Consider the following 17,616-nt stretch of genomic DNA (forward strand, 5'->3'; position numbering starts at 1 on the left):
AGTGAATAGTCGCTTGGTTTGAGTCACTAATGTGAGATGGGTATTCAAAAGTTGGTTTCCGAGGGGTAAAGGGATGGAGCGGGGAAGATCGTGGAATTGTTCACATGAGAGCTCACATTCCCCGGATTTCCCATGTTCGCGGGGAAGTTGACCAGCCATTTCTTGGCGATTTTAGCTGCTTACTCGGAGTAGCAATGGCTTACCAACCACAGACGTAATGGTTCAACGGGGCTGGACCTTGAAAGAGTTTATTTCAATGTTAGGCGCACGTACAGATTGATCTACCTAGCACTGGTGAGCGATCATTTTAGTAGTTGACTACATACTGAATCTGGTTCCAGCATAATAACGCGTGTAGGTGACTTGACCAAAAGGTTCATTCAAAGCTTTTTTTTTATCGTACAGAACTCTGAAAATTGATTATTACTCGTGGAACCTGCCATCGAAGCCATTAAAAATTCCAAATATGTATCTGGAGTCTCAACGAGCCCATGGATCAAATATGTGTCAAAAATATGTAAAGGAACGAAAGCGGTTGGTACATCTATATTCTCAATCCCAATCCCCGAACAGCGACCATATCCACGTGGCTCAGGTCAAATATACAAGAATTTAAAGCTGGAAAGCACCAACAGCGAGGGCAACAATGGAGGTCACAAACGCGGAGGTGTAGAGGACGGATCCGGCAGAGGTGTAGGTGGAAGAGGACGAAGCGCTGCTGGAGCTGGAGCTGGAGGTAGAGCTGGAGCTGGAACCGGAAGAAGAGCTGGAAGAGCTGGTGGAGGAGCTGTTGGACAGGGAAGAGGAAGACGAGGAGCTGTTCAACATCTTGATGCTGGAGTAGTCACCGGTCTTATCGCTGTACTTGTAGTACTGGGCGGGGTTGTAGTTGATAACCTTGACGGACTCGACGTACATGATGAAGGGAACGTCATCAAAGTCAGTCTCACCACCAGCCCATTCAATGGTACCCTCGGAGTTGGAGGAGTCACCGCCGGCCCAGATACCGATCTTCAGCAGGGATGGAGTCTGGGGGAAGTCCGTTCCGTCGTTGGCATCGGCGTACTCGAGAGTGCGGACCACAACATCATCGATGAGCCACTCAATGCGCTCCTCGGTCCAGTCGATAGAGTAGGTGTGGAACTCGGTCTCGGGGTCGGTGACATTGACAGTGGTGGCACGGTCCCATCCAGTGGTGTTACCCTTGCCGAAGTAGTCGGTCTGAATCTCAGTTGGGTAGGTGCTGACTTGCTCCTGTTTGAATTATGCATGGTTAGATATCTTGAGATCTCCAAAACGTTTTATCGTAGTGGCGTGTTTTATATGCGACTTACCCAATCAATCTCATCCAGGTCATCAGACTCCAGAATGAAGGTGCTGACAATACCGGTGCCGTTGGAGGCTCTCAACTTGACATCGACGCGACCGAAGAAGATGTACCATTCACTGGCAATGGTGGGGGCCTCGCCCTCCTCGGAGATCTCGAACTTGGCACCGAGAGAAGTCTGGGTAACGGGCTTCGCAGTGATGTTCCAGTCATCGAGCGAGCCAGACTGAGTGAAGTCGACGGAGTACTCCCACTTGGCAAGACCCTTGTCAGAGGGACAGGTCTCTAAAAGAAGGAATTCGAGTCAGAAATACAAAGCCCTTTTAAAAAAGAAAAACAATTGAATCCCAAATTGGATTTTATATTATCAGATCAACGCACTCTCGGTCGGGTTGCAGCTGGTGTAAGTCTGGGCAGCACCAAGCTGGGCGGCGGCCAAGGTCACGGCCGCCCACTTCAGGTAAGAGGTCATCATCTTGTGTATAAAAACGAGCGATATCCGGCACTCAAAACGAAAGGAATTTGTACAAATATGGAAAACGAAGGTAACAAGACGGCAACGGTCTCAATATAAGCGCAAGTGAAGCGAAAGAGTAGATTTCTTGGATCGAACTGCGGGTAACCGAGGTGATAAATCGCTAAATCTGCTATTTATATTCCCCTTAGCATGTCCACGAAACAGGTACGCCATTGTTTCCATGGCTTGGGGCATCCATTCTCCACCTGAAAGGCGATAAGTCAGGTGTTTCGGGCATGAGCGTGCATTGATTGGTTGGTAGATTGTTATTGAGGTGAAGTGGGCCGCGCGATGGCGCACAAGAGCATCGAAAAAGATAGAAAAGTGGTTAAAATTAATCAATGGTGACTCCACTGAAAAAGCTTGGGTTGGTTGATGACGAGAGCGCTTGCGTGGTTTGGACTCAGACTATGACGGATCTAGCCGGCGGAGTACGTACTCCCCCGTCAAAAAGATTTTTCCCCATCAACAACACCTCTCATCGAATCAGCTCGCTCGCTCTTCCGAATTTTAGTGCTCAATTCCATTGAGGCTGTGGAAAATGGAGAATCCCCGAACCTGATCAGCAGTTGATTGTGGTTGTTTGTTTTTTTTAGGGTGGCGTGGAAGCTCCAAGGCCGAACACACAGGGCTACCAAGATGAATCGTGATCCATTCGGTACGCGTCGCGCCAATCATTTGATTTATGGTTATTTATGGGGCTTTCGTCAAAGAAGAACTGCAAGCAGCAAGGCCCACCGCCATTACAGTACTCTTTCACATTATTGGAAAAATGCTCACTTCGTGCCTGACCCGCCAAGCGGTTTGCCAAGGGTAGTGTCGTGGATGATCAGCGTTCCTGACAATTAACTAGTCCTCTTCTAACACACATTTGATTCCGCAACTCTCTGGGTTTTAACCCACAGTCGCAAAATCGTTCCATAAGTGTGGAACATGGGCCCCGGCGCTTAGGTTGTCATTCCATGGCGGCTTTGGTTTTATCCCAAATTTCGCCCCTGCCTAATGGTTGTACAAAGTACGGACCGCAACTTATGCGGTTGATCGGTTTGTGCCACACAGGGGGGCAGCCCCACGACGCTATATAGAACTTGATTCATTTTGAAAATCTTTATCCATTGAATGTTGGGTTGACCTTTCCGAACCGATGTACCCAATTCTTGGAGTGGAAACGGCCCGTTACCCTCGGCGAATGATGTATACGTGAGGAAGTACGTGGTGCTATTATTCTTAGCTACTTCTCTATTCATATGTTCGTGTCCACGTTGCTGTCAAGTACAAGTAGGTCCACTTTGCATAAAGAGTTATTTGATGCTAATTATAATCATATTCAATTATCATATTTTGATATGCACCTGTGACCTACTGTAACTTGATATTCAAGTCTGCACGGGTAAATCAATTCCCCAGCCAAGCCTTGGAATTTTCTGGAAGGGTGAGTTGATCTTTCTTGGCAATTGATTAATTTCTTGTTCTGTGCAAGGTTGTCTACCTCCTTTAATTGACAGTTGAAAAGAGTGTGCAATTGATTCCGGAGTCTTGAATCTTGAACCATTTTTTGCTTGGATGACTAAGATATCCCGATTTCCATAAGCGGGATTCAAATCCGATATCTCCGATCCCCCCCCAGAGCTTCAAATGCGCAGCTTTGATATATTTTTCTACTTTGACAATTTTTCAAGTACTTCTTCTGCCGTGGCAAACTCTCCTTTCCAACAGCCTAGTATGATATCACCATTCCAAATACCAGTGACGTCCGGAAATTGCTGTGCCTTGTACCGCTCTTCAATCACATAATCAACCACGGCATGTTGTCGCCGAATCCGTGCCATAATGGCTTCGGGGTCATCGGATTGGGCTGGATTCAGTTCACTGTAAGGAGCTGCGCCGGAGACTAGTTCATAAAGAGTAGAGCCCAAAGCGAAAATGTCAGAAGCCTCAGTGTTTGGGAGTTCGTAGTCACGGGGTAAACAATGCGATGCACCTTCGTAGCCTAGTCCTGGATGACCGGGACATTGCGAAGAGTTGAAGTCACCTAAGCGTAAATCAAAATTGTTGTCGACAAAGAATTGACGCAGGATCATGGTCTACCTCATCCGCCATTGCTTTATCTGCAAGTTCTTATACGTCATTCAACCCACTTTGGACTGCTACCATTAGTCTTCCCGTTGGAACAACCTTTGAATACAAGTTTATCAAGAAGGAGACCGACGGCAGCATAGTTTGGGAGAGCGATCCCAACCGAAGCTACACTGTTCCAACTGGATGCTCCGGAGCAACGGCTACCGCAACTTCAACCTGGCGGTAAAAATCCAGGTACTGAAACACAGAGACACTAGTACGATTGATTATTATGTTCAAATGTCGGATATGACTACATGATACGAACTATGTTGGAATGAAAATCGAGGCGAGCTTTTGTGTTGGAGTGTAGCCAAATTGATATTTCCCTCTAGCACTCAAGGGCTGTTCATTGTCTCCCTTTCAATCCAAAGATCCGATCGCTCCAGTAATCACGACAACGAAGTTCTCAACCTTCCCATCTTCGCTTGGTGTCAAATACTCCAGTGCTAACCCACCCCCTCCACCATTCGAGCTGCCTTAAGTAACAACCGGGTCTTGTTCGAGGATCCCCTGTGTAGCAATCGTAGGGATACATTCTTTCCACTTGGAATAAAGATCCTCTGGGAGCATATTCTTTCGCTCGGTCTTGGTGATACTAATAGTGCCCTCCCTGGTATCACACCGGACAGATGCCCTCCCCCCACATTCCTTTGTCCCTTTGATCATGTGCTTGATGAGTGCAACGAGTTTTCTGATTTTTTCTTGGTTGGTTTGTTCCCAACTTTCCACGTAGCCAGTGACATCTTTCACTTGAACCGAGTCAAACATGCCATCTCTACGATGACAAGCGTGAGCCAGCTTGGGCGTCTGAGATACCCAGAGTTGCGGTGCAGCTTTGGCTAGCTTGATAGTAGGTTCGCGGTTCCGAGTTTTGATCTCCAATGTCGATTCCCGAGGAATGAACCAGCCTAATCTCTTGGTTTTCAATGTAGGTTGGACGGAAGTTTGATATCCGTACCACGCACCTTGTAAATCTTCCACTTTCGAAGCCTATAAAACTACATATACCCTACTTAGCCCCTCTAGATGTCTGCGAGTGGTTGAATTCATCTAGAGGAAATCTCATGCATTATTTAGTCCGAATGCCCTTATTCGGGTTGAATGGGAAATCTAACACGCCCTTAATTGGAAACCAGGAAAGGTTTAGGATACCAGTCAAGAATATGCAATATATCGCTAATGAAATGAAATTAAGGGGTGTATTCACCGAGACCTTGTTAATAATAATGAGACAAAAATCCTTGTTCCTGGAAGCTATACCATACACACACACTACACAAATGCTTCAAAGCCGCTTCATGCTCTCGATCAGGGCAGCCCGGTCATCAGTCCCAACCTTATCAATGATATCCGCACCGAGAATCATTCCTGCCTTGGTATTACTAATCTCGTCTGAGTCGTCAAACGTCTTGTTTTCGACAAACTGGGCGGGTAATTCACAGCCCGATACACATCTTGCGAGCGTTCTCAAAGTTGACCTATTCAGGTATTCTCCTGAGGATGGCCAAAACCTCCGTGCTTCAACCTTCTCAGCTGTATCACCCAGATCCATTCTCTTTGCATGGAGGTAGGAAATCAGAAACCTGAAATATAGGTATCTTCGGCGAGGTCGGTTATCGGATAGGAATTTGAGGACTCGGCCGTCGAGATCCTATGTAACTATGAGCCTGTATTCTTCTCTTTTAAGTGTAGGGATAGACTGACCTTCACGCGAGTTATCTCGCCCGATGGTTGCCTAAAGACGAAATTCTCATTGTGTGCCTCATTCAAGACCACAGATCGCCATGTTGTTGGGTCGGTCATTGCGCCGGGGACTGGAACGATTGCTATCACTCCTTGGTCGAGTAGCAATTCCACTGCGCTGTATAGTGTCAAGCCTATAAGGATTTCCGTTAGATTGTTCTCTACTCAAACAAAGAGGACATTCTTACCATTTCTTGGATCGCTGAGAACTCCATCTTCAACTCCGAAGATGTGGTATAACTCCTCTTGACTCAGGGACTTTGGCACAATATGTGCTGCCTTGACATTGTTGACAAAGAAACCGAGGACATGACACCAGGATTCAGTTCCCATACACGCTTCTTTCAATCCGTAGTACTCATTGACCTGCTTTTTAAACGCTCTTTGGTCGAATGGCCTCTTTCTGGTCTTGGCAGCTGCGCCCATCACTCGAGGAATAATGGTGTCGCGATACGCTCTTTGGAGAATTCCATCATCCGGTGGCCCAGTGATTCGTTGGCGCTTGACTTCCATTTCGAGATCCGCCTCAATGAGTCTCCGTTGCCGTTTCAGGACATCGAGAGTCTTGGAGGTCATTCGGAATCGTTTCACAACGGGCTCAATCTCTTTCTGAAAAACACTCTTATCGATCATTCCTAGCGAGGAACCTTCCTCCAATCCCTGCTTGATGCAGTCGATATACTCCTTTTCGTCTTGAAGTGCGGCAATTTTCATATGAAGGAAATCGGAAGTAGTGGACTGGCATGACTCTTGCGAAACCTGCGATAGTCTGGATGAATTGCTAACGGATCGTTCTTGGTGACTGCGCAAGGCCTCACGTCGGGTTGCTGACATCAAAGACGAAGTTCTCTCGGGAATAGGGAAAAGTATTCTGTCCGACATTTTAAAAGGCGAATCTAATGTTGATCAAAGATGATTATCCGGACGTCTGTAATAGCCTTGGAAATAATTAAGAGTACGGATTCTACTACTACGGAAAGAGAAGATGGGGAAGGATGTACTAGTACTAACTAGTCTATGTTCGTCATGATTACAAAGCCAAGTTAAGTTATCCTTAACTATAAAGGCCATTATGTATATTGTTTTTTTTCTTTTATTCTTATTATTAAAGTAGGTTCGACTTAAGTTAGATGCCAAACCTTGACCGGCAAGATAACCAACCGATTTTCGCCTCAGGCCCGATCCCCAACTAGACATGCCTAAACTGGTTCCCATGGGACCAGACCACATAACCAAGTCCCAGTAGGTCGATCCCATGGGACTTAGTAAGCGGGAATTCCACAGGACTAGTTAACTTGGACATTCCTAAGGTCCCATTGGGTCCTGTCCTGGATGGGCATGTCTATCCCCAACTATGTACCCCAGAAACCAGATTCAACATCAAAGTCCACATCAGAACCGGTGGCAAACTAAACACTCCAAACGGGATATGCCATGCCAATCAATCACCTCCTTACGGGTGGCGCGGTCGAAGCCGAGACCTAAACCATCCAACCACTTAATGTCGCGTCCCTTGACTAGAAGTTCTCTCATTGCAACTCACTTGGAATGCTGGCATAGCAAAGTCCTCGTGGTACATACTAATTTAGAAACAACTGGGGCTCCAGCTGAGAACCTGCATGGCATGAGGTTCGCGCGATAAGCCCAAAACAAAGAATCGATGGTTATCTCCAATGCCCAGGACCCCAAGAGCGTGGAATCCTGCTCGTCTGACCGATAAGGAGACACAAGGTTATTATTGCCTAGGCAAGGATCGGTCTTTTCGACTTCACAGGTAAGTTCGGCGATTTGTTGGTAAGATGATGTATCGATGCGTCATACTGTTTGCTAATGTCTTTCTGTGTGGTCGTCCTCTAGCCGGTCGATCACGCCATGGGTCAGCATGGGTGAAGGTTGGACTAGCTGTGAGGATCGCCCAAGATTGCGGGCTCATGCTGGAGAATGCCACATACCTTCCCTACGCGGAGCAGGAGGAAAGACGCCGCGTCTTCTGGTCTGTCTACCTCTTGGATCGCATGGTCTCCTGTGGTCGTGGCCGGCCACCGGCCATAGTGGATGCATCGTGCCATCTCCAGCTGCCTTCCGATGAACCAATATGGAGAAGCGGGCTGTGGACCAAGACTCAATCGCTAGATGAAATGGCGAATCGCACGCTGCCAGTAACTCAGAGGCAGGGTGCGTTTGCCCGAGTCATAGCCATTGCGCAGATCTTGGGTCGGAGTGCCCAGTCCATGCTGCAGGACTCCAACATTCGAAGTCTGCATCCCCCGTGGGACCCAAGCTCCGAATTTGCCGCTATGGAGTCGGACCTGCTGCACTTTGAGGCATATCTCGAGATCCAGCTCCCCGTGAAAGATGTAGTGGCTCCGCATATTTCGGCTGAGGGGGTCGTGGATCCGCAATCCACGGGCCCAATCATCTTTTCCCAAGCCCTATTTCACCTCTGTTACTGTTTGCTCAACCACCCTTTCCTACTACGGCGACGTATCGACACTTGCCGGAATTTAGCCCCCATGAGCTTCATGAAACGATCTTCCGATTTGGCTTGGCACCACGCGCAGCAGATGATGGCATTAATACGCGAAGCACGCAAGTGTGGTTGCTCGTTTCACTCCTCGTCCAGCGGATACGCTGTCACCGTGGCGGGCTCCATCATAGCACTGCGCACGTACGATTCGGATGCGCAAGTTTTTGAGAAAGCCCAAGTCTTGCTCGACGAGGCCCTATTATATCTAGACACTGTTGGTCAGCACTGGAGTAATGTGATCACAATGGTATGTTTTGAGAGTTCTTGGGGGCCGCTTTTTTTGTTTTTGCGCTGACACGTTTCTCTGCAGGCTTCAGTGCTTCGATCGATGATCTACGATGGATTTTTAGGCAGTAGCCTACTTGATTTGACCCAACCATCGAAGCTTACCCAGGTGGGGGAAGAGACGCTCTGGGCGGTGGTTGACTACAATACCATGTCCGATCAAGATGCAGACGACACGATCATGGATGAACAAACGACCGACGGGGCCTTACTCAGCTCGTGGGTAGAGCTGTTTGGCGGTGTCGATTATTCTTCATTTCCTGCCATGGGCACGATTAACCAACATTGAGAAAGCCGGTAGAAGAACGGTAACTCCCATGTACGATGTAAATATGCTGATAGATGTTGGGGTTTGATATACATGTGACATATCTACTTGTAACAACGGCGTCATGATAAAGAATCACGCTCTGAGTCTACAGTCATATCTACCCACGGGCTCAAATATGAAGCACCTGATTGAACGGTGAGCGTGCTTGGCACTAGAGACCTGGCAATACATGATATGATTCTGTCTGTTTCATTCAACCAACAGAGAAGCAAGTCTCCGGCTTATCAGTGGGAGGAAGCTCTTAGTGATCACAGGGGGTTTTTGTCCTATAGTCAGGCAACTAACCCGTAAAAGATGATGACGCCCAAGCAAAACCCAGCAAGTGGACCTGGTTGAACAATCCCGACTCCAGTGCCCAGTAAGACGCCACGATCTCGGAGGTAATCAGAAGGGCTTCATAGAAGAAGAAATTCCAACCGATGGCGAAACGAGTGTCTCCCCATCCACCCAGAATCCGGGGGCATCCATGGCTATGTTTGGACTGTCACCTGACCCTCCCTTTCTGAATCAGCCTCTTCCGATTCGGGGAGAGAGACGCGCCAAGCCGTGAATCAGATCCCCTCTCAAGGGATCAGCAGGAGATCTTCCCCATCCCGTCATCGCGTATTTGACGTACCTCGTGTTCCTTCATAACAACCATCCCGGAAATTCCGGGCCGGAATGACCACCTCACATCAGGGTAAATCGGTCGAAATTGTTCGTCTTACCCAAATAGGAAGAATAGATATGGCCTTCTGAATATCTAAGATTAGCTACACATTTAAGGTAGGAAGAAATCTGCACTAAGTTAGTAAGTATCAGCCTCATAGTTAAGTCTTGCCTAGCTAGTAGCAAACAGTACCAGGCTAGACCGTTACATAAGCAGTAGAGCCTTAGTTATTCCGATTTTGGTAAATTGCTTTCAAATGTAAGCAAAGTAGATTAAAAGGTAAGCTGAGCAGAGTGCAAGTCAATGCTTACTTTTGTTAAATATTCACCCGCAATGAGATTGATTGGTGGACAAACAACCGATTGGGAGGTTGCTTATAAATTGCATATACGAGTTTCTGGCATAAATACCGCACTTCTATGGCGTCTCCTTTCGGGAAACTCATTCCATACAGAGTACAGAAATACTCGACTTCAATTTTAAACACCCTTTCAAAATGACCTCGTTTGCAAATGAAGCCGCTTGGCTAGAGGGCCCCAATATCCAAGCTCTCAAAATCGGACCCGGACCAGCACCAAATCCCGCCGAGAATGAAGTCGTGATCAAAGTCGTTTATGCAGCTGTCAATCCCGTCGACTGGAAGGTAATCGCGGGGAAATCTCACTCACGCCCTTCCAAACTTCCACTTTAAGCTGATATCTTAATGTCACTTGTTGTAGTTGCAAGGCGCCCCAGTCGGCTATCTCGAATATCCCACCATACTGGGCACCGATGTTGCGGGCGTTGTTGTGCAACTCGGGTCCAAGGTTACCCAGTTTGAGCTCGGTCAGAGAGTGACTGGGTAAGTGGAACATCCACCATTTTATACTGCGCTCATAGGCGGTAGCTAAACATCTGTCGCAGTCACTGCGATGGATTTCTCTCCAAGAAACAGACCAATATGGGATATCAGCTTTACAGCACCTGCAACGAGAACCTTGTAACTCTCGTCCCGGACTCGCTTCCCCTCGTCAACGCCGTTGTTCTCCCCATCGCAGTAGACACTGCTGGAACAGCTCTTTACGTCCATCTTGAGCTTCCACTCCCTACATTGGAGCCTGCGCCCATTCCGAAGAGGATTCTTCTATGGGGAGGGGCTTCCTCAGTTGGCAGCTCCGCAATCCAGCTCGCTGTAGCATCTGGTCTTGAGGTCATTACGACAGCAAGCAAGGCAAATCACGAATATGTAAAGAGTCTCGGTGCCTCCCATGTTGTTGATTACAAGGATCCCAACGCTGTCGAGCAGGTTGTTAGCCTGCTGCAGCCGGGAGATTACATCGTCGACTGTATTTCTACTAAAGACACACAAGCAAATTGTGGCGAGATCTTGAGCAGGATTGGAGGAGGCAAGCTTCTGGTTGTCGATACTCCTAAGGGACCCTTCCCTGACAATGTGACGGCTTCTCTTGGTGAGCGACAGTCTTCTTCCATAGTTCGCGTGGAGTCTACATTATTTTTCTAACAAGTTCGCAGTTATCTGCCTTGATGTTGGCAATACCGCTGCACATGTGGGTGATCATCTCTGGCACAAGTTCATACCCTCGGCACTGGCCGCAGGTAAATTCCAGGCGAAGCCGGACCCTTATCTGATTCGGGGTGGTTTGAATAAAGTTCAGGAAGGTATTGATCTGCTGCGAGAGGGAGTATCGGCAAAGAAGATTGTCATTGAGATTTCAACTGAGTAATTACTGGACACGGGAAGCCACTTGGGCATCCACAGTAGGCCCATTTGATAGAAGTACTGGCGATTTTAGCGATCATCCGGAAAATAGAACATTTAATTTTGACATAATCAAATTGGCAGAATTGAAAATTGAAATCACCAAATTACCCCATCAAATCTCAGAGTTCAGCCAGCAGTTCTTTTGGTTTTCTACTTTTTTCAGCGCTTCCCGCGGTCGCATTTATATGGGATTCGGCATAGTTTGATTTATGCACTTTCTCTATATATACTGCATTTTATAGGGTAATGGAAGCAAAGGGGGCTATGTTCTGCTAATAAAAGGTACTATGTGGTATATAATCTTTGGTAGGGGGTACGGTTAGCTATATATACCACTTTGGCATTAATCCTTACGCTTCCTTATATCTTAAATCCTTAAACTCAGTATTATATACAGCACTGTATTTTACACTGTATTGTATGCTGAATCGCTGCATGTGCGCTTAATTCTTATATATATCTTGAATCCTTGAACTCCATATATTAAGCACTGTGTTATATGCTGGATTGTACGCTGGATTGTATGCTGAATTGAGTGCTGTATTCCTTATATCTTAGTTCCTTAAACTCTATTATATTAAGCGCTATGTTATATGTTAGATTGTATGCTGTATTGTATATATACTGAATCGCTGTATTCCTTATATCTTGAATCCTTGAACTCCATTGTATTAAGCGCTGCGTTATATGCTGGATTGTATGCTAAATCGCTGTATTCCTTATATCTTAAATCCTTGAACTCTATTATATTAAGCGCTGCGTTGTATGCTAGATTGTACGCACGCTAGATTATATATTAAATCCTTGTAATTCCTTATATATTGAATCCTTGTAATTCCTTATATATTGAATCCTTGAACTCCATTATACTTTAATAAAAAGCGGGTTCAAATGTTATATACTTCATTCAAATGTTAGAATTCAGGATTATAATTCAAAAATTACAAAACCTATACGTTTGGAGAGGGCGGTGTGTTAGGCGGTGGTATCATATCTTCTATTTTCCGGATGATCGCTATAATCGCCAGTATAGAAGTCTCCCGGGACTCTTATACAAATATACAATTCTGTGCGAACTTTATACTTCATCCTTGCCAAGGTTCATTCTCGAAATGCCTGGGCATTATTCCATCGATTTGGAGATTCGAAGGTTGTTAGACCTTCAAAGGCAGACCAGCCCCAAGACAGTTATCCGCACGCTCAAAATACCAATGGTGAGCAGGGAAATCGGATATCAACGGCGCACCCGTTCCAGTGTTACCATCCCAATTGATTGTGCCCTCAAGCTTCTCAACATCATTGGCTGTAACCGTGACATTGTTGCCCGATGTAATCCAGTACTCCGGGGCAACATGGACATAGCCCATAGCAAGCAGAGGAAGCTTTGGCACTGGATCATTCGTATGCGTGAAACGGTAATTATTTCCCTGGGCGGTTATAAAATCGGCCAGTGCTGAGTTGGCGACTCGAGGCGAAGCATAGGCATACATTTTAATCGAAGGGTAGCCCATTCCACGAAGGTCAGCGGCTGCGAGAGTAGCAATTCCAGCACCAAGGCTGTGGCCGACGACGACCAGTTCATAGTCGGGATATTTAGCCACGGTCTCGTTGAGAACCTTGGAAATAGGGTCTCGAACGAAGTTCCAGGAATTCCAGAAGCCAGATTCAGCTTCACAGCCGTCGCAGAGACCGGGGTTCGTGTAGGGAAAGTCGGCGTCGGCGAGCCAGTTGCGGACCGAGTAAGAGCCGCGGAAGGAAAGTACGATTGCCTTGTTTGTCTCGTCCAATGCGATAAACCCAGCGGTATCGGTTATGGTGGTACTGGTTATTGTTCGAATTACTAAAGTTTGTCGCTGTAGAGGATGGTGAATCTCACTTGGAAAAGTCGTAGACTATTGTGGCACCAGCGGCCTCAACTTGAGGGCAGTTGCCAGCCGAGCAGGTCAATTGAGTACCGGCCTTCGCAGTGTAGCTGTTGCGACAATAGGCAGCAGCAGCATACTGAACCCAAAACTTGAAGTCAGATAACTCGTCGGCGGCGACATCTAATATAGAATGACTTGTGAGTGTGGATGTTGAGATGAATATGTCAAGAGACCTTACCCCGGGCCTGTAGATTCCTTGGGAGCGCATGGCCCAGCACTGAAAGCGCTGAAAGAGCTAACAAGACATGGAAACGCATTGTGTTTAGATAATTGATATGTATGACTGGAGAATTGATAGGCTGTAGAGCGTAGGGCTCAGACGAGAGGGGAGTTGCTTTACAGATATACCTCACATAGTAGCGGCAATGAGTCGGGATCTGCACCCGTAGGTATTCAGTGTGCCTTGAAAATTTTTGGCGATACCATTTCAGGGTTCATAGAAAGGTCGCGCAATCGGTGAACGCCGTGATGATCGACAAGTCGATTAACTCTTCACATAGGTTAACTCGGGGAGATGGTCCCTTTAGCGTTAAGCACCCGATGAACGCAGATCGGACCCACTATTTTTTCGCCATGAGTTCCGATTCCGATTTATTAAATTCAGGGCTTCCCGCTTGGCGATGAGAAGATCCATGGCTGATGCTGGACCCATACGGGGCGTCCTGCTGCTTTCGGCGACGCGATCCGGGGAGGATTTGAGACAACGCTGATCGTGCCAACCATACGGGCCAAATCATCCATAGATGTTCGCTGTGACGAAATTGCCTCGTTCTGTGTTTGAAGCCTCGCATTTTTGCCCTCGTTACTTTTCAGCACATAAGAAAGCCCAGGAGCACGGTGCTTTAGTCAGTATCAACTTGGCCCAGGATGTACAAATATTACAAGATTCTCTTCTTTCAATGTTTGAGTCAATGCTCACATGTGCATGAGCTTTGACCATCACGCCGCAAATACGATCAGCGCTTGTTCAGTTTGACTCGGGCTTGCCAAGACTCTTGCAAAAGTAAACCGCCAGTACGGTCCAGTGCACCTAGTTAATCGTACAGTTGAAATCGAAGAATATCGTCGCAAATAAACCATGCAGTTCAAGATGATGGATGCATACATAGAGTAGACCGCTGGAATCCTTTACGCAAATATCTGATAGCTTGGGCAAACCATCTCGTTGGACCTATGTACCCAATCGATGCCTCTGCAATAATGGTTAAGATTAGCCTCCGTATTAGGGGGGCAACCTTCCAAATGCTCATTGTGCCATTACATCAAGCATCCATCTTTGATGCTTGAGTGTAATTCACTTAAACCCACTCGCACACGGCGATAGCCTGCTCGGTTGATCCCACCACGAGGCCCCTTGCCATTATCCTTGGCTTTGAGACTCTCTGCACTGGGCGAGCCCATGCGAGCACCGCTCATGGCTGGTGTGCTAACAAGTGTGGCAGGTGCAGAGGTGCGCTCAAGGGCAAACACCTCCACCATCCATTCATACCAGACTTTGCGGTCGTCAGTCTGGCGGTACATGGTGACAACAATCTCACCATTGTCCGGGACATTGAGGGGAGTCTGACCAGAGACATTAGCATGTTTTACGAGGGGGGGGGGGGGGGGGGGGGGGGGGGGGAAGCAAAAACTATGTAAAAGAGATGCGGAAAGGAAGGTGTATGACATGGTCTTACCTTCAATGGGAAGTAGATAGGGAACCAGCTGATCATACTAGCACTCTTCTCTTCCATGGTCACCGGGTTAGTAGAGAGCTCTACATCCCCGTATAGAACTGTCTCAAAGTATCCAGCCAGGCCGTGGCACGTGCCACGATTCTGAGCAGGGAAGGATAAACGTGTTTGACGGACGTTGTGTGAGTTCGAAATGGTAGACTGAGAGGGGGATTGCGCAGGGATGTTTGGGTTAGGGTGGGAGAAAGACCATGCTGTCTGCACAAAGGGAGCTGGGAACTCTGTCGCCGCTGTGATGTTGGCCGATCCGGATGAACGATTAGCAGCGTTTTGGTTCGCAGAGTCAACATTCGCTGGCGAGTCAGATGTGGACAAAAAGTCAATGGCGTGAAGCATAACTACGTAGGGTGTCTCTGGGGCTGCCGGGTTAGACACCGTTTGGTTCATGACATCCGAGTGCAATTTCGGGGCTGACACTGGGGTGAAGTGGGCCGAGTATGAGGCAGGAATTGAGATGCCATGAACGGGGTTGATGAGGTGGTTGACACCATCTAAGCACTCCGGTGAGAGCTCATTGTCGGCAAAAGAGCCAAGAAGCTCTGACACCACAATGTCGACATGGGTGTATGAAAGCTCGGTAGTCTTAGAGCCAGAGATGTCAGCTGTCCGGCCAAAGTTGTTCGCACCATTTCTTGGTGTGTATAGAAGGGATTTTTCATTTCCAAGAGATTCTCCTACATTTTCGTGATCTCCAGCGATAACTTGCTTTCGTACCTGGGGACCTTTCCAGCTGCGCATGTCTGATTGAACCAAAGTGACTTTGCCATCCCAAATGGTTTCGTTGTGTCGCTGCAAAAGGACGAATGCGTTTTGATTCTTTTCCACCACCCACAAATCGATCTCCACTCCTGCTTCAGCACTGGCCTTGATCGCCCTGGTCACCAGAGGTCCACGGCCAGCACCCACAACAGCCAGAATAACCTTGCCATCTGGGTGGGAAGTGGGCTTCTTCTGCTCTGCCCAGTCTTTTAATGCTTTACAAATGGCTTTTTCGTACCACTCATACTTGATAGGATCCTTTTCAAATACCTCATATGTTATACTCTCCAGGTTGACTGTCAGCGGTTGCAGAGGCGCCTGGAGGTAGTCTTGATAACCAGTTCCAAATCTCTCAATGGGAGTTCGTGGCGGCTGTCGTTGCTGCAAGTTCCGCAAATAGGAGAGATGGGGCGTAGGATCAAAGTGCTTCTTGTTACTACCTGCAACCTGCGATAGACTGGGGTAGTCAGGGCCAGACAGCTGATTCGTCTCATCATCATCTACGGCTTCGAGGCCTGGAATCGGCCCAACGCCACAGAGGAGAATCCAAGGCGGGGTTCTAAGGCGCATAAGCTTGGCTATAAAAGCTTGATGGGCCTTTGACAAGACAGGGTATGATTTCTGGTTCTTCAAAAAGGACGAGGCGTCAATGGTGAGCAAATGCACCGGTTCCGAGTGCCAACGTGCTTGAACAAAGACGGGGGGAAGTTGTTTTGGCATGGAGAGGCCTGTTGCCTGGGTAAGATGCTGGTCTAGAGTGGTTACAGGGGACATTTGAACTTACCAACAAACAACCTGGCATGGAATTTGCACGTCTTTCGAATCAAGTCCCATGCATCCCAGGTTCCAAACAGATCCAGCTTGGGGAGAACTCCGTCATCCGGCTGAAGGAAATCCTCTCGGGCCAACGGGGCCAGGTCACCCATTGTATCAAGCTCAAGCTCCGGGTTGTCAACCATAGGGAGCCAAATATGAAATTGGATATAAGATCCCAGATTCAAGGCATCCTGAATTGCACGTGCATAGTAAACGACCCCTTCAGAGTGCAAATTGCCATGATGAAGCTTAGGGCCCGGAACCAGTAGGTACCCGATGCCGCAGAAAGCAGCATAGGCAACTTCCAGCATGAGAACTTGACGAGACAAGTCTGCAATCAAGGGATCCGGTGAGCAAAGATCAATCCAGCTGCTAGTCACTCCAACAAGTTGGCTTGTGGCATCATTGGGGGTGAGGGTTGAGTCCAGCTTTGAAAGCGGCGGGATTGTCAGTGGTCTCGTGTTATGCGTGGTCTCCATGGTCCCGATGGAATCAAAGATAGGAGACGGAAGATTGGATAAATATGAAGAAAGTAAACCTAGCACCCTGGTGTGGAAATGCTGTGTCGTGATCGGAACCGTCATCATATCATACTAGCATCTCGATCAGCTTCAGTGAGATTTAGTGTCCGAACCCAAGATAGACCGACATTGCTTTCGTGAACATTCTGAACCACCGTGGTATTGACCACAATAGAGCGGTTTGCCTCATGGTGGCCGATGCAAAAGCTCGGTCCCGCATCCTCAGAAGCGCTGTAGCCCTCCATGTTGACACCGGGAACTTTTTTTTTAGTGGCGTATTAGGTAGCTAGGGAGACAGATTTGAAAAGCCGAGGTGTCAAGGGTCCAAAATGAGACAAAATCTGGGTATTTCAGGTTGACGGGTTTGGACTGGAGCCGATAAAGACGGTTTCACCAGATTTCAAGGGAGGAAGCACCAACTGAAGCTCCCTGCGCGGTGCAAGTAATCAATCGATCCCTTTGTGGGGAGCGGCAGAATACCCCAGGCGGTAAGCCCGATAGGAGAGATCGGCGCTCAACCTTCCTATCTGAGTTTTTTTTATCGGTCGCCCGAGTTTGCACCCTTCAACTCTCACATTCACTCATTCACTCATTGCACAC

At 47.6% G+C, this 17,616-nt stretch overlaps 8 protein-coding genes across 8 annotated transcripts; 2 read left to right on the forward strand and 6 right to left on the reverse strand.

Moving 5' to 3' along the window:
* Positions 1-612: 612 nt before the first annotated feature.
* N7466_002347 (glycoside hydrolase family 16 protein) lies at positions 613-1,802 on the reverse strand (the record flags this gene model as incomplete). Its single annotated transcript, XM_057161745.1, has 3 exons — positions 613-1,254; positions 1,335-1,612; positions 1,709-1,802. 3 exons carry the CDS (start codon positions 1,800-1,802, stop codon positions 613-615), a joined length of 1,014 nt encoding a protein of 337 aa, XP_057025030.1.
* A 1,700-nt stretch (positions 1,803-3,502) lies between these two features.
* Positions 3,503-3,925, reverse strand: N7466_002348 (uncharacterized protein; the record flags this gene model as incomplete). The annotated part of the gene is made up of 1 exon (XM_057161746.1): positions 3,503-3,925. One exon carries the CDS (start codon positions 3,923-3,925, stop codon positions 3,503-3,505), a length of 423 nt encoding a protein of 140 aa, XP_057025031.1.
* A 517-nt stretch (positions 3,926-4,442) lies between these two features.
* Positions 4,443-5,015, reverse strand: N7466_002349 (geranylgeranyl pyrophosphate synthetase; the record flags this gene model as incomplete). The annotated part of the gene is given in 2 exon segments (XM_057161747.1): positions 4,443-4,955; positions 4,974-5,015. The coding sequence occupies 2 exon segments, from the start codon at positions 5,013-5,015 to the stop codon at positions 4,443-4,445; spliced, it is 555 nt and encodes a 184-aa protein (XP_057025032.1).
* Positions 5,016-5,250: 235 nt separating this feature from the next.
* N7466_002350 (uncharacterized protein) lies at positions 5,251-6,602 on the reverse strand (the record flags this gene model as incomplete). The annotated part of the gene is made up of 3 exons (XM_057161748.1): positions 5,251-5,616; positions 5,670-5,842; positions 5,897-6,602. Coding segments are annotated over 3 exons (1,245 nt in total), but the record flags the coding sequence as incomplete, so codon positions are not given.
* A 905-nt stretch (positions 6,603-7,507) lies between these two features.
* N7466_002351 (fungal specific transcription factor domain-containing protein) lies at positions 7,508-8,809 on the forward strand (the record flags this gene model as incomplete). Its single annotated transcript, XM_057161749.1, has 2 exons — positions 7,508-8,482; positions 8,546-8,809. 2 exons carry the CDS (start codon positions 7,508-7,510, stop codon positions 8,807-8,809), a joined length of 1,239 nt encoding a protein of 412 aa, XP_057025034.1.
* A 1,187-nt stretch (positions 8,810-9,996) lies between these two features.
* Positions 9,997-11,224, forward strand: N7466_002352 (zinc-binding alcohol dehydrogenase family protein; the record flags this gene model as incomplete). Its single annotated transcript, XM_057161750.1, has 4 exons — positions 9,997-10,143; positions 10,220-10,341; positions 10,404-10,948; positions 11,013-11,224. 4 exons carry the CDS (start codon positions 9,997-9,999, stop codon positions 11,222-11,224), a joined length of 1,026 nt encoding a protein of 341 aa, XP_057025035.1.
* Positions 11,225-12,416: 1,192 nt separating this feature from the next.
* On the reverse strand, positions 12,417-13,444 carry N7466_002353 (lipase family protein; the record flags this gene model as incomplete). The annotated part of the gene is made up of 3 exons (XM_057161751.1): positions 12,417-13,083; positions 13,139-13,307; positions 13,366-13,444. 3 exons carry the CDS (start codon positions 13,442-13,444, stop codon positions 12,417-12,419), a joined length of 915 nt encoding a protein of 304 aa, XP_057025036.1.
* A 1,000-nt stretch (positions 13,445-14,444) lies between these two features.
* On the reverse strand, positions 14,445-17,261 carry N7466_002354 (protein arginine N-methyltransferase; the record flags this gene model as incomplete). Its single annotated transcript, XM_057161752.1, has 4 exons — positions 14,445-14,750; positions 14,864-16,407; positions 16,464-17,088; positions 17,145-17,261. 4 exons carry the CDS (start codon positions 17,259-17,261, stop codon positions 14,445-14,447), a joined length of 2,592 nt encoding a protein of 863 aa, XP_057025037.1.
* Positions 17,262-17,616: the final 355 nt, after the last annotated feature.

Source organism: Penicillium verhagenii, assembly GCF_028828195.1.
Source record: "Penicillium verhagenii strain IBT 33310 chromosome Unknown utg000003l_segment0_segment0, whole genome shotgun sequence".
In the NCBI taxonomy this organism is placed as follows: domain Eukaryota; kingdom Fungi; phylum Ascomycota; class Eurotiomycetes; order Eurotiales; family Aspergillaceae; genus Penicillium; species Penicillium verhagenii.